We start from the raw sequence: 15973 nt of genomic DNA, 5'->3' as shown, positions 1-15973 counted from the left end.
TCCTTGATATCTTTTTGAATCCATCCATAACTTTGCCACTGAATGATGCAGAGGCCAATAAATCCCACAGTTTAATTTTCTGTTATGTGAAAAAATACTTCCTTTGGTTTATTTAAAGCACTTTTTTATTTTAAGGGAAAAAGCATTGAAAAAAGGGGGAAAATACAAATGCAAGTATAGAGATACCAAGAAAATGAAGCAGAGCTCTCTTCTTAGGTGAAAAAGTGGAGGTGCTGATTTTGCAAAGCAAAGAATAAGGAAGATTTTACACATAAAAGCCCATGCTCTTTTTTGTTATCTTTTCGTTAACTGCACACCAAGTAAAGCCACCTGTACTCCAAACAAGCCACACTTGCAGCAATACACTACCACAAATACCTATCTTTGTTACCCTCATCTTTCTTCTAGCCACAGGCTTCATGACTAACTCTTCTGCACTGATAGTCTCTTGTCTTGAACCAGATTGGAAGCTCTTTCAGACAGAAGTTGTCTCATGGCTAAATACAGCAGCCCCAGCAAACAACGAAGGCAGAATGGAATCAATGGCCAAAGCTGCCAGCGCAACTCATAGCCATTGTCTGAGAGCTAGTTAAAAAGAAGTGGAACAGTCACAGCATGAGATTTATTAAGTAGTAGATAATAATTTTACATTACATAATACACAATGTTGCATACTATATTAAACCCAGTATTGTAAGTCTCAAATGTTCAGCTACTGATCAAGTCCCAAAATAAACATAATTATATTCTATATGATACATCGGTGGCTATTCTTATCACCCGCCTTTTTTCTTAAAAAAAAAAAAAGGAAAAAAGAAAGAAAATAGTCGGCATTGCTTTTTAGTTGTTCCCTGAAACCTGGTGGTCTAGACACTTTTCTTCTTTTAAAACAAAACTGCAGTTTTTCTCATCATTTGCTTTCACATGGTGGAGATGTAAAGTCAAACATCAAGTACAGCAATAAAGTTGTTGGCAACATCAAAGAGCATGAAGTATAGAAATGATATATAGGGTAATTAAATGGCTCTGAAAGTTATTTGCGTATCTCTATATATAAGCTGGCCTGACTTAATAAAGAAGCATTTCACAGTAGCTTTTTGGCCCTCCTGGCTTTGTGCAAGATTTTGCAACAACCTCCAAATGGTACCAAGCTTTCACGGCCTTCTAACCTGGCTATGGGAAGCTGCAGAGACCTGTCTGAGATTCCTCAAAATACAACAACACATCCAGAAAAAGAAAGGGTGCAAAGCACGTACAAATACAAAGCAGAAAGAAAAGGAGATAGAGAGCATGATGAGCAAGCTGCACTTTTATTTCTACAGGTGAAAGTCCAAATCTTGTAGTTATCAGCAATGATCACTAAGAGGGCTAAGAGTGTGACCCAAGCCCAGTTCATCAGCTGATCGCAACTGGTGCCTCAGGGGGAACAGCGTGAGATCTTCCCCAGCCCACTGTGCTACAAGGACAACCGAAAGCACAAAACCAGTCAGGACCATATGCCCACCACCAGGCCCATGGTTGCAGAAGCACCCAACAGATCCTTAGGGCTGACAATCTGCATGCTGTGCTCTTTGGACACGTTTCGTGCATCTACAGGAGTAGTGTAGCTGAGCAGACAAAAAGCACTGCTCTTCCCGCAGCTCCTGTAGCAGGTGGGTGTTTCTCCCTCTGCCACCCTGAGGCCAGAGAGAAATACCTGACTTCTCAGGGCAGGTTTGGAGCCTCAGTGCAAAGGAGATGGGATATTTCATCATCCACCCCCCCATCAGCCCACCCAGGTGTCTAGAAGTTAGTATCGGGCTCACAGGATCAAAAGCACTCAACTGCCCTATTTCAGTTTACAAGCAAGACCAAGTCGGGGGTGACTGCCAATTGTCCAGAAAGGGGAGGGGAGGGAAAAGGATGGGAGAGATGGTTACCCTGTGACATGATAGCCTGGGACTTCACAGAAGGCTACAGACCAAGACACTGCCAGCAAAGACTCAGTACAGTAACTCACAAACTACCATTTGCAGCCAATCTCCATTAAGCACTATAAAATAACACGGCTTGCTGAGCTTCCTCTCTCCACATGCACCTCTCCCTGGGAGCAGACAGACAAGCGGTAAACTCAACACATGTCTCGCACAGGGTTTTTCTGGAATGAGTTAGCAACAGAGCAGCTCTTCCTTTGCACTATCCTAGGTAAACAGAGGATGTTGCTGGTACAAAGTGCCTCAAAGTGGCAGGAACAGCATTATCACTTCAGTGCTGTTTCCTGAAGGATCAATAAGCCAAGACAATCAATTCTTCTGGCTAGTCCTTATTCCCCAGGAGAAGCTGTGGCTCTCATCCCCCATCATTTAACCCTTCACAAACATAGCAGCAGCCCCCTTAATTCTGTCCTCCTTAAACACACTTTCCATGAGCCCATGTGCCAGAAGAGACTACAGAGCTGAAAGTAATGTAGCCAGGTGAACATGGTATTTCAGAGAGGTATGGCCCATTACTTCAGCACAGCAATAACATGTCTATATACTGCCCTTTGAGCACATGGAGGCATCCTTTCATCTGATTTCTTTGTATGGGATGGAGGGTCCCAAAGAGGCCGTAGCGCTCTATCCCCTACTACTTCTCTGTGCAGGGAGCATAAGGCACTCCCAGAGCACCAGCAGACACTCACAGAAGGGGGCTACGTAGGCAGTAGATGGCATGGACAGTCATTACAGAACTCACAAGAGTAGGCCCTATTTAGAGACACACAAAACTGAAGTTTAATCCTATAAAGCAAAAAGAAAGTAAGAGGGATTGAGAGAAAGCACAGGAAGAATTATATGATTATTTGCAATGTTAAAAAGGGAATAGGGGCTACCGGAGGCAAAACACAGGACTGTACTCAGAGCCTGCAGTAACACAAAGCGTTTTGCTGTGATCATGCAATTCTCTGTAGATCATGGAGAACAGGCAAGCAGGAACCTCATTTAAGATGGGCAAAACACATCACAGCAGTGAAGGGACCCACCTTAGACTGAACAGGGAGTCTGTGTCAGAGCTAGAATTAAAGAACAACAGTGAAACAAACAGCTTGGTATAAAGATTGGCCATGAATACATTTCAGATGTACACAGGACTTTTCAACTAAAAAGCAGGGGGGCTTGGGATAGGCTCCTAGATTGACTTTTGGGTGAAGCATTAGAGAGGATGCTGATGCAAGGAATCCCTTCCCAGCCTATGTTTTACTCACAAAATCCTTGCTGTCCTCCCCCACAGAAAGACAGCATTAGCTAATGGTTATAACTTGAGTGCTACCATACTCTCAGTGCTACAGACTGTGGGTTCAAAAAGCATGACTGAGAAAATCATATTCACATGAGCTCTTCACCAATCTACATGAGTTCACACCACCAACAGAGAAAGGTTGAAATCCCCTGTACTAGGCCATGGGGACATGATGTAACAGGGAAGAACTTATTTAAAGGGAAGCAGTAGAAAGAGCTACCAATGAGAGTAATTGCAATTTTTAAAAGCCCAGGAGACCTGTGGGAAAAGAAGGGCCTGAGGATGGAGAACAAAGCAAACAAAAAGAAAGCTGTCTGGCAGGCCTGGTGGCAGATGTACCCTCTCTTCTCACCCAGAAAGTCACCCTCTAGGTCCTGTAGGCTTTAGAGGGATGTTGATTAAATGCCAATGTTTTAGTATATGGCTACCAGTCATTTGCTCAGGCCTACTACAAAGAGGTGATCACGGGAGGCTGGGGAAACAAGAACTTCTGGAGTACATTTCCTGCTGATCCAGCAAACACAATTACAAAGAGAAAGAGAATCCATTCTGGGAGCAGCGTGAAACTCTTGTGAGCAGGATCATTCACATCTCACATGGTTGAAGGAAAGGAAAGGGCAGCGACTCCTTAATGAATAAAAATAGCCACTTATGCTTCCCTCTCATACATGCTGGGCATATGCTTTCCAGTATTCAAATAACAAGATTTAATTGCAAGTTTTATTCCATTAGAAAAGGAAATTTCCCCTAAAGACACAGCCCTTTTTCTACAGACTTTCAAGAGCCCTAAGACTTTAAAACTGTCACTTTCAAGTCATCGTGTCAACTAAACTGTGCACTTTAAAAGTTTAAAGAGCCGCAGTATTTCCTTCCCTAAAATTCCTATATTACAAAATCATTTTTAAGTACTTGTGGCATGCATGGAGGACAGCAAGAACACAGTAGCTTTCTACGTAACTTGTGGAAAAGTTGAAAATCAGGTTTTAGTTCCCCAGTTCTTCATAAACTATACATATGCCAGGCAAAGCTGCACTGAAATACAGCCACCTTCAGGGTAAACAGCAGCCGGTCATTCATAGGATTCAGCATAGCACTGCAAAGGACAAAAAAGAGAAAGGAGAGTATTTTGCCTGAAATGTCAGCAGGAGAAATCTAAGTATAAACTGCTAGGCCATGGCCACAGCAGAATAGTGCAGGAGAGGAAAAGGCTGAGGCAAACAGAAAGGAAACCGGGATGGGAAGGAGAGGAAGGCAGGAAAAAATGTTATACAGTGTTCACCTCAGACACAGAAAGCTCCAGTCTCAAAGGGATCTGCTGTGGGTGCCAGCTATTAGAGGGAAAGCACACAATTATTATGTATTTCAAATTCATTTAATAAAGTACACTCTAGCTGATGGTGCTCTCCTCAGCAGGTCCAGGCACAGAGCACAAAGAGAAAGAGGCCTCAGGCACTCACATCAGGTCGCAGTTTTAAATAATTTTTAAACTAGGGCAAGGTGCCAATTCTTACCTCAAGGTGCTGCACCCAGATAGACATGTCAGCAAAACCACAAAGTTTGGTGTCTACAGGATGACCATCGATACACATGGCTCCGGAACCAAACAGTAACTTACTTTTTTAGCCAAAGTTTACCACTTTTGAGTAATAAGCCTGGAGCTTCATCTCAACAAGAGTCACCAAGACCAAATTCAGACCTAGTGTGTAGGACAACGCCATTTAATGTTATACTAACAGTAAGTTAGCCTTCTATCTGATTGTCTTACCAGAATCAGAAAACCTTTTCGGTGGCTTGTACCAAATGTATTTAAAAAAAACAAAACAAAACAAAAACAGGAAAAAAGGCGAAGTAGAGTAACTCTTGCTGCCAGCACAAAAACCTCCTATTTTCAAACTAGACACCTGTGTCACTGATTTGCAGTTTTTGCCAAGGGCGAACCAGCCATTTGGGATTTATATAAGATTGTTCTCTGTAAATCTTGGAGTACTTTTGATGGCATCCATGTATCGTTTTACAGGCAGGGAAACTGAGGAACACAGAGATATGACTTGGCCATGTGTCAGAAGATGGCAGGTTTCTATCCCCATTCCTTGTCAGGACCTCTTTACAGAAGAGAGGCAGGATCATGGCACAGTCTTGATTTTGTGCAGTTCACCTGCTGTGGACAGATTTTCTAAACCCAAGCTTGGGGCAAAAAAAGCCTACTGCTGGCTAGTGCACGACACACCAGGCCTTAGCAACACAGAGGTCCTCTGCTTGCTGCAGGCAGGCCGGCCTGCTCTTTTTCAGCAACAGCAGGGTCTACCCAAGCATGCATGATGAATTCATCACAAAAGCAATCAGGCGTTAATTTGGTCAATCATTCCTGTGACAGCAAATCCAGTTCTCCAACGAGACTATTTGACACAAGACTCCAGCTAAACTGAAGGACAGAAAAAATGCCTCAAAAGATACCAATCTACAGAAGTAGAACAATTTAGATACTGACCCATCCACACTGCTTTCTCTTTTTTTTTTCTTTTTTAATAAAAAAGTTACCCAAGAGCTAAGTAGAACCAAAAATAAAATGCATTAAAAAATTAAATCGGGTCTTCCAGGCACTATTAATAAAAAGGCAGACCACCCTCCAGTTCTTCTCATTTAGAAGAATATTTATTTGGAGTTTCTATTAGGCTGCTGCTTGCACTGCATGTATGCTGCTTCAATAAAGAAGAGCCTTTTTGAAGCATCACTTGACTTTGTTTTAAATATCTTGCTACAGTTTCCATTTTAGCTCTGTGAGATGATTATTTTTTCTCACCAAACTGAAGTTATACAGCAGTTGAAAATGCTGATGGCTTAACTGGTTTCCTTCCCCCCCCCCACCCCGCTCCACAGCAGCCCTGAGGGGTTTTAACTCTTTCTGCAGCACTGAAATCCTGCTTTTGGAGTTCAATGTTTAACTCGCGCTGGGAGACTCATAAATATTCGGAGTCACTCTCTCCCTCTCTGTTTGATTAGGAAATGAGCCTTTAACTCAATGTAATCCCCAAGCCATTAACAAAAAAGCCCTCAACAGCTCCACTATTAGAATTTCACTCCTAACCCACAGAGGATTGAATTAGATTAACATAACTACCGCAATCTGAGTTTATTTTCTGTGCCAGATAGAAATGTGTCTTCAGGAAAGGAAAAGAAGAGAACGGGAGAGCAAGCATAGCATAATGAAATGTAAAAATAGAGAGATGAGAAATAGATGGACAGATGTACAGGTGAAGCGATAAAAGAAGTAAGAGAGAGCAAGAGAGACAGCTAGCTACACAATCTTTAATAACTGTTTGCTGGCTTTGGGGGTTTTATTCAGAAGGCCCCTAAAAACACAGAATTGTTTCAAGAAGAGTATTTTTTTCTTGCTGATGTTTACTCCATATTCTCAGGGATTTACAGCAAGACACCTGAGCATGCTGTACTCCAGACACCTGTGCAGCAGATTTGGCACAGGTTTTATTTATAATTCCCCAGAGATGTCATACTTAGCAATGAAAGTAGGGGCATGAAGAAGAGAATCTGCATGTCAATCATTACTTTGCAGTGAAAGAAACAAATAAACTAGGATGAAACAAAATGCTTGTTTGTTTTTTTTTAAGGAATGAAAAAAAATCATGCAACAGCCCTGTGACAAACCACACTGTGTGGAATAAGTCACTTTGGAGGTTGATAGATGCTTAGTCCACAAAACATGAAACATTAGTGAAGCAGAAACTAAACAACAAAGACTTCCTTCCACATAATGCATCCAAGTCTTCCCTCTAACCACAGATAACTCCCTCCCTCCAAATAAAAGTGGTCCCATAAACCATTGATTAGTATGCTACAGGACAGTAGGTGCTTGGTTATTTTTTCTAAACGCAGTAATAAAAAAAATACGGCAGGTTTAACGGGAAAAAACCCACATGTGGTTGAAAGAGAAAAGTCAAATCCAGCAATTGTGCAGACAAAACCATTGAATAGTCCAAACAAATTCTTAAGACTAAATCTTTCCTAGCTTTATACTTGGAGGACGTAGATTTTTGCAAAAGTGTATAGTAAATGAGGTTTTGCAGTAATTCCTGAACCTAGTCATGCTGATATTTCTGTTTGTGTAGGGAAGAAAGATTCAATTTTTATTTTTCAAACGATAAGATGTCTCTTGGTTTTCAATTTTTAGGGGGACCTCAGACCAGCTATATGATAGATTCTTTGTTAGTTACAGAGTCAGCAATTTTATTTCTTTGATGCCTTTCAGAAAAATCTGCTCTCCCTTTATTACACAATAACGTTGCATTGTCACAGAGAGGCAATAAATGTAATATCATGCCAAAACAAACAGAAAAGGGACTTAAATAATTTAAATACATTCATTTTTAAGTAAAGCAAAAAGCCTTAATAATCAAAATGAAGCTTTCTATGATGAGAATGGTCAGGCTCACAGTTTTGTTTTATTTGGGGGGAGGGGAGCTTCATAGCGAGCGGCGTATTGTAATGATCATTTGGGGCATTATTTGTGTATGTAAATTCCCAGTGTTTATCCATATCGTCCTAAAAGCCTTCCTTATATCTAGAATTGTAGCTGAAAGATGGAGTATTTATATAAATGGTTAAAAACTTAGAAAGAATTAATTCGTAGTTGGTATTTTTTGTTCCTACAACTTAAGTTAAAAACTTTGAGTATTATAAAATGTACATTAAAGAAATGCAAAATAAAGAACCAACCTATTTGTCACCTTTCTACAGTCAGTCCAAGAAATTCAGTTATCATGTATTTCTTAGGGCTTGATATTTCAACTGTAAGACACCTCTGGTTTTATTATTCTATTTCTATTAGACACTTGTTCCTCCAAATTATTTTAAGTTTAGCTTCATTTTATTTGTTGTTACTTTCAAAAATGGTAAATCATGGGGGGAAAAGTTTTAAGAACATATATTTAATGAGAAATCTATACTAAAAAAACTTAACATACAGAAATTAAAAATTGTGATATTAGCCTTTTTGGGAGTAGATGTTATAAACACAAGAAATCAAGGAAATTTTTCTATGCTTAAAAATAAATATAAAAACTAAATTTTGGAAAAGGTATAACCCAAATCTCTGAGGCAAAAATATGAAACAAGAAAAACCTCTTTGTGTTTTGACAAAAATGTTATGCTAAAAGCTCCTAATAAAAAACAAATTCTGACTCATTATTGTCTTCCCTCTCTTCATATTCCTGTTAACAAAAATAGTCCAAAAATTTATCATTGTTCAAACATTTTGCTTTTTGGCTGCTTTAAAGCAAACAGCTCATTGGCGATGAGAGAGTAAGTTTCTTCTTTGAGTGCTACTGCGCTGACTTTGCAAAGACTTGCACCCCTCTTTTGTCATTGAAGAGGCTTCAGTTACTTTGGGACTTTTAAAATTAAAGAAACGTCAACTGCTCAATGATAAATGCATTCAGTAAAAGCAAAATTTCATTTAATCTCCCTGCTAAGAGAAGGTTTGTTATGAAGCCAGGGGGAGCAGGGTGGTTGTTGTTTTTCTTTTTTTAATAGAGGAAAGGGTGCCGCTTGGTTCTTTTAAGACAGGACTGCTGAAGTTTCCAGGTTTGCCTTTACCAGCATGGGATAAATAGCACCTGTCCTTGGTAAGCCCTTAAGCAGAGTTACGTTATACATTGACCTTTTTGGAATGCCAGCAAACCTGACCGTTTCTATTCCCAAAACAAAACTGTTCCACTCAAACTTTCATTTGCTTATTTCCAGAGAAAAAAGCCTCTCTCAAATAGTGAAACCATCTGATTTCTACAAAGTTCTGAACCAACTCCTCTCCTTGTGGGTCACACTGACCTTCCTTTGACAGTGTGAAAATAAATAAAAAAAATTATTACCTTTAACCATATTGAGATGCTGCCACAATTTTTAGCCCAGATTAAAGGATTGGTGCAGAGCAACATTTGGATCAAAAAACCCCAAAACAAAAAACAACCCCATAAATGCAATAAAAGGTAGAAGTTCGCTACTTACATGCTGCAGGCTGAGAGATGAAGCTTGAGGCTGGAGTAGAATTTCCCTTGCCCTCAGGTGTTTCTAATTGCTGATTAAATATCTTTTGGTTCCGCCTGCACCAGCCGACAGTCCCCTCTGCGTCTCTGCCTCTCTTTGTGACTAGGACACAGTACTCTGAGTCCCAACCTATAAATAGATCCCAGCTCTGTGATTGATATAACAGGCAGCTGACAAAAAAAAAAAAAAAAAAAAGAAAAAAAAAAAGAAAAGAAATAGCCAGGTCTTAAGCAAAGCAGCAAAAGCTGGGCTTTTAACTGTGCACTGTGCCCAGGGAGGAGTCCCCCACAGTCACCCGTGGGCATCAGAAAGAGAAAGTGCAAGGCAATTACTTTCCCAGCAGCATTACAGCAACTTGAGGCATGTAAAGCGAGTGAACAAAATTCAATGCACAAAGAAGGAGAGGAAAAGCACAACTGGCAGACTGCATCCAACTCTTTTACAATTTAACAAAAATAAATGTCATTTTTAAAAACAAGTTGGGGATTCTGACAGAATGAGAGACGAGTTCAGAGTTGAGTTCTGGGGGCTGGCCCAGTTGTGCTTGTATTTCTGCTGCAGAATAAACTAGGGCTAGTAGGGAGGCTAGCAATTTAACAGCTCGGCAGGCTACTTAGGGTCTCTGCCCACAAACAGTATTTGATGAGGCTATTCCTGAAAACAAAACTGAGGGTATTGATGGTACCTCCTCTATTGACTCAGAAGAAGTTACTTAGGTCTCAAGGACCTGAACCATGATTCCTGCTCGTGTCCTTGACTGACAGGAGAAAACTGACAAGTTACAGATATCAGCACAGCTCTTTTGCAGAGGCTGAGCTGGGACCCCACCATCTGGACTTGAGAGAATGCGTCTGCCCTGGTCGCCATTAATAAGCGCAGGGGTAATGGCTCTGGATTTTTTCATATCTAACCTCTACATGTTCTCCTGTTAGAGTCACAGTCAGGCAAGGCCAAAGGCTTTTCTAGGAGGCAGCTGGTTCTCCAAGACTTCACCAACTCCTAGATATTCATGATGTCCAGTAGAACCTTAATGGCTATGCAGTTTCATAGCAAACAGACTCAAAGGCAAGACAGCTCCTGATGAATACCAGGGGAAGGGTGGGGAAGAAGAGGGAGAACAGTAGGCGAGAGAGGCAAAACAGCTTTTGCTACACTGCTACCTTTGGCAGTATCTCCTACAATCAACCCTAGCACCATGCTCAGCTCTGCAGGCAAAAGTACTAGTGCAGACAGAGTACCAGATCCACCAGCCTTCTTTTCAACATGTTGCTAGGCTTGCTTGAGCTGCAATGGTAAAGAAATGCTGAACTCATAAAGAGCAGGATAAAATCCTCAGGCACCAAGCCCATGCTGAACTTCATGGTTCTTTGGCTCCGTGGCTAACAGTACCTGAGCTAGTTTAGGCATGTCTACACTGCGCTGTGGGTGCTGCTCTTGCTGGAGTAAAGAAAGTTAGTTCTGTTCAACAGGAGCAGCTATCCTAAAGCAAGGCAAGGACCCACCATATCATAGCCAAGGTCTCAGTTCAACTGCAGCTATTGATTATGTGGGAAGATAAAGTCATTTCCTCTTTTTGGGCCAAATCCAGTTGATAGGCTTAGTGTCTAAGCCGGTAGGATTTAGTCAATGAGTTTTTTAAAAAAAATGCCCTTCTCACGGGACAGGGGTCTGATGAAGCACTGTGCAAAGACTCATGACATTTAGACATTTCCCTCAGTTGAGCTACTGCCCTATGTGAAGTCTGGCTTGTCACTTTACTACTGCTGCATATCCCCCAGCTTTAAAAAAACCAAAGATAACAATACTTAACACTGTACTTTAAAGCACTTTGATATCTGCAGATGAAGACCTACAAATGAAGGGGGGGGGGGGCGGGAAAAAGTGTCTGACAGGCTGAGCTCCAGTGTGGAAACAGAACCTGGTCCTTCACATTCACCTAGTTGAATCAGATTAAAAATTACCTTACCAAACAAAGAAAATTTTGAAATTCTGCCCTCTCATTTGGGCTGGCCGTTACAAGGTGGTTTGGGCTTTAATACTCAGAGCTGTAAAACATTTTACACTTCCCATTGCCATTGGAAGGAACTTTAGAAGCTCAGTTCACAGAACAATCAGGCTGAGGCATGGCAGATCAAGGTCCCAAAACAGGAGTACCTACATCCAACAGTCACTTTTGAAAAATTCAGCTTTAACAAAGGCATAGCCACATAGATCCTGAAAGTGTTGCCACTGTCAGACTGTTCTTTGCTGTTCTATATTACTGACATCTGAAGTTCTTCAAATACTACTTCAGCAAGCCTTGTGTTGTTTAGAACAGCATCATCCCTGCCCCATTACACTGCCATGGGCCAAACTGAAGCCTGGGGAAACGCCACGATGTAGTCTAAATCACGAGGACACTTTGGGCACATCTCAGTCAGGTAGTTGGGAAGCTCTGTTCAGTTCTCAGGTCCAGGTCCAGTGCTTATCATTGGCATCCCCTATCCACAGCAGACAAAGATCTGGGCATACAGTAGTCCCCCATCCTTCCACTTTCTGCTTGGAGGATGAAGGGATGAGGACTTGCCAGCATGCAAGTTAGCTAGTATGGATGAACCCTGAATGGAGCCAGCATTCCCCCATCCTTCCGCTCTGCGTTTACACAACAGGATGTATGACCTTAGTTGCTCCTCACTTGGGTACCCAGCAATCCAGAGATCTGCTTTAGGTAAAACTTCAAACACATGTCCCCTACCCACACTGCGAGCACCCCTGTGCACAAACACCTCTTAATTCCAGCCTCAGGTGAGGCAGGGAAAGCATCCAAGAGTAGAGGCCATGAGACTGAATGCCCACTTCAAAACACTGCAAAAAGAAAGCCAGAAGATTTCAACAGCACCCTCAGATACATTAAAAAAAAAAAAAAACCAAAACAAACAACAACAACCAAAAAAGATCAACATCAGTGACTTGTAGACTGTATAAAGGCTCAACTCTTTCCTTGAGGCACCCAAATAGAAGACATTGTAAAGTGCAAGTGCAGATCTACGTCTTTTCTACTTGTCTGGGAAGGTATTTTTTTTAAATGCTTCTTGCTAGGGCCACTTACATCTAAGCCTATATTTCAGTCTCAGATTCTCAAGTCTATGGTGGAGGTAAAATTTCAGTGCTTAATTTACTTCAAACACAAGGAGTTTGAGCTTTGCACATATAAATCTGGGCAGAATTTGCTCAGCTGGATACAAGCTATTATAGAAGAATGTAAAATATACTTTCCTTCTTATGACAAAAAACAAAAATTCACAGCTATCCTTTTTAGATAGGGACACAGCAAAACCAGTTGAAGTTTGAAAATACTAGTCCAATCAATGGAATCTTCCAATTCCCCCACTCGCACATTAAACCACCCAGATAACCTTTGTCCCTTCTCCCGTGAGCCTCAAGATGCTTCTGTGCACATCTGATTTATGTGCCATAAGTTTAGAGCTCAGAACCACTGCTGCTTTTATATCAGGAAATGCAGCTATGAATCTAAGTTTTAAAAGATAAACTGAAAGTCAGCCCTGTAGTTTCCAAGGCTAGCCACAAACTACAAGGAATAACTGTAACACACAACAAAAAGTTTCTTCGGCAGAGTCAGACTACTTTGAAAAATTCTCAAAACCCCAAAATTCCAGGGCAGCTGCGTTAGTGCCCTGCTGGAGTTAGTGAGGTGTGAATTGCACAGATTTCAAACAGGGACTACTTAAACACCAAAAAAAGATACTATAAAATAACTCTTTTCACAAAAAGGAAATGAATGTCAAAAAACCCTCTTCCAAGACTGTGAAAATAACAAGATGAGGAATAAAAGAGAAACAAAAGGAAAAGTTTGAGTAGACACGCTCTTCTGGATGCTTGGCATACATAGTATTACTCTTAGATCTAACAGGTAGATCTTAGATTTAACAGGTAGTTAAATATACTATGCATTTTGATACAAAGCATGTACTCTGAAAAAAGCAAATTTTCAAGAGGGAAATGCTGATATTATTGCTAGAAGTTTAGCTGTCTTATTTCCTTATTTGATTTTAAAGCTGCAAATTTCATATTACTTCAATGTTGTTCTTCTCTGCAAACCATAGCAGGATATTTTTTGGCACACACTAAACCCAAAGTCCATACGTCTGTATACAGTTCTTTCGTGTAACCTCCAGGACGGTGCATGCCATGCTGCCATGTCAAGTCTCTGTCATCACCAGGGAAAGTCACACTGCTCAGTTAATACACTTGTAAACTTTGCTCCTTCTTTAACTCGTATATATTTTACTATTTTTCAGGAATGTGAAAATGAGTAAGATTTTAACAGAAGTCCCCTACCAGATTTAGCCATTTCAGCTAAAGAAGTTACCCCCCTCCAGCTGCCTGCCAGCTGGAGATTAGGACTCCAAAAGATCTTTGGCAGAAGTGAACCTGCAAAAACTTTCTAAAAAGCTTCACACAAAGCATGTCAGATTAGGACTAAAGAACTTTCCTGGATTAGGCAGCATCCAAATCTGTTCTTCCATTTTCAGAGCTGTGGACAGAGAAAAGTCTTCACCTGGCATAGCTATTTGCAGAGTTAGGCTGTGGAGAGGCACCCATCTGTGGCTGCTCGGCAGAGGTTATGCCACTGGCTTTAACAAGAACAAGAGCAAGCACAGAAGAATGCTACTCTCCCTTGTTTTTCTGAGTCCACCAATAATAACAATGTACTAATGAAAAATAGCTTGGCCTGAGCAACGAAACACATACCAGAGTGCGTTCAGAGACTATCCAGAGCAAGCATTCAGTTCTACACGTACACACAGAAATAAAACCTGTAAGGATTTAACTAAAGCCTGCAAGCAGTAAGACAGTCATATGCTGCATTACATTTAAACACGCAACCTTTGACAGCCTATCATGTACAGTATGATAACACAGTCCCTTCTCTCCTTACCTCCTTTAGGTCCCTCCTAAACTTCTACTGCAGAGCCTTTGGCTCAAAGGGCTTCTGTGTTTATACCCAGCAAAAAGCAACAAAACAGAATAAGACTTCTTGGATATACTCCTGCCTAAATTGTGTAACCACGATATTCTCTCGCTGGAAACCACCATCATCTTCCAATCGCACGCTGCAACGTGCTGTCAGTTCCATCGTTTGGGGCAGGCACCTTTCGCGCTTTCAGCTTGTTGTGGATGCTTTGCAGAAACTCATCATTGTTGCTGTACCACTTGTTTAGGACCTTGTTTAGCACCAGCAAGTCCACACCTGTGCTGGCAGGGCATTAGCTGTGCACTCGGACAAATCTCAAAGCAGCCCTGCAGCCTACAAAGGTCGGCTTCAGGCAAGAGATAGTGTTTCATGTTCTCAGTGACCTTGGCCATGGTGGGAAGCGAGAGAAAGCATGGTAACTGTCATAATAAAACTCATAGCAATTTTGATAGCAGGAGAAGGAGGACAAAGTGAGATTTAAACCAGTTCTGGTGCCAGATCAAATAGGGACCAGGACTGCCAGAAACAGGTTCCCCTTGGGTTTTTGTTTTGTTTTTAATTCAGATTCCTTCAGACAATTTCTACAAAACCCAAATAACTACATTATAACCACAGACGGGCCTAACCATGATGTCTGGCTCCAGATCTAAACTCCTTACAGCCAGACTGTTAGCTCAGCTCCCCAGAAAAACCATCACCATTTTCCAAATGCGTGTGTCAGGGGTGTTATTACCACTCCCTCTTCTCCTCTCCAAGGAGAGGCTTCATACTCTTTTGATTGTGTCTTGCTCAATTAAAAGATATTTTATAAAAAATAAAAATGAAGGCAAATAACCGACGAAGTTCCTCAAAGGAAGGGGGTGCTCCTGGCTGCGGGCACCCAGACGAGGAATAAGCCTTTCCAGGAAAAGCCCTTCACACACAAGCTGAGGGGTTTCAGAGCTGCTCACCCGTCTCCAATCCCCACTGAGGACTTGCCTGCAGGTTGCTGGAGCTCTCAGAGGAAAGTGAGGTGCCATGCATGTTCCTCGGCCTCTAAAGTGAGGAAATAAGTAAAGAGAAATTCTGCAGTGGGTCCCTTGTTGAGGCCCCTCCAAAGCAACACAACTGACCTCCCGTCCTGCCTCATCTCCCAGGCCAAGTTAATTGTGCCTGAAGAGCCTTTACCCCTGCCCTGAGACTGGGACTCTCACTGGTCTGAAGGAGAAGGGGAAGCTCCCATCCCCATCAAAATAACCACCAGCCAAGTGTCAGTCAGCGTATCCGCATTTGGTGTCTGTGGCAAGGTGCTGTCTGCCAGGCGGCCTCTGTGAGGAGAGGCCGGGGCTGCCCCGTGTCAGACAGGGCTGGTTCCAGCTGGCTCCAATGGACCCACCACAGGGCACAGCTGAGCCCCTCAGCCAAGATGGTGGCACCTGAGGGAAAAAGTGTTTAAGAAAGAACAGAAAACGCCACACAGCCAGTGAGGAGTGAGAAATGGCCCCACAGAAGGAGGGGAGGGGATGTTCCAGGTATCGGAGCAGACAGGCCCCTCCAGCCCCTGCAGAGATCGCAGTGGAGCAGGTGGATATTTCCTGAAGGAACTGCAGCTCACAGCTGGCCAAGGTCAGCCCACCACAGATTCAAAAAAATCTGCTTCGTTCAGTAGCTCTCCCTCTGCATCCAAGACCCAGGCAAGCAAGC

General features: G+C 42.0%; 1 protein-coding gene across 3 annotated transcripts in view; it reads right to left on the bottom strand.

The window, feature by feature from the left end:
* The window catches only part of ESRRB (estrogen related receptor beta), a 158895-nt gene that overhangs the window by 126470 nt on the left and 16452 nt on the right, over window positions 1-15973 (bottom strand). For 2 of the 3 annotated variants that reach the window (XM_074585330.1, XM_074585328.1), the window contains exon 1: window positions 9277-9937. Coding sequence is in view for 2 of the 3 variants with exons in the window: in XM_074585328.1 (XP_074441429.1) it covers window positions 9277-9278 (2 nt within the window). In the remaining variant the exon portion in view is untranslated. Of the gene's footprint in view, window positions 1-9276; window positions 9938-15973 lie in introns of those variants that run through there. The other variant, XM_074585329.1, reaches the window with a different exon arrangement.

Source organism: Larus michahellis, chromosome 4 (assembly GCF_964199755.1).
Source record: "Larus michahellis chromosome 4, bLarMic1.1, whole genome shotgun sequence".
NCBI classification, from domain to species: Eukaryota; Metazoa; Chordata; class Aves; order Charadriiformes; family Laridae; genus Larus; species Larus michahellis.
The sequence above is the reverse complement of the archived record's forward strand: the minus strand, read 5'-3'. Positions and strand labels throughout refer to the sequence as shown.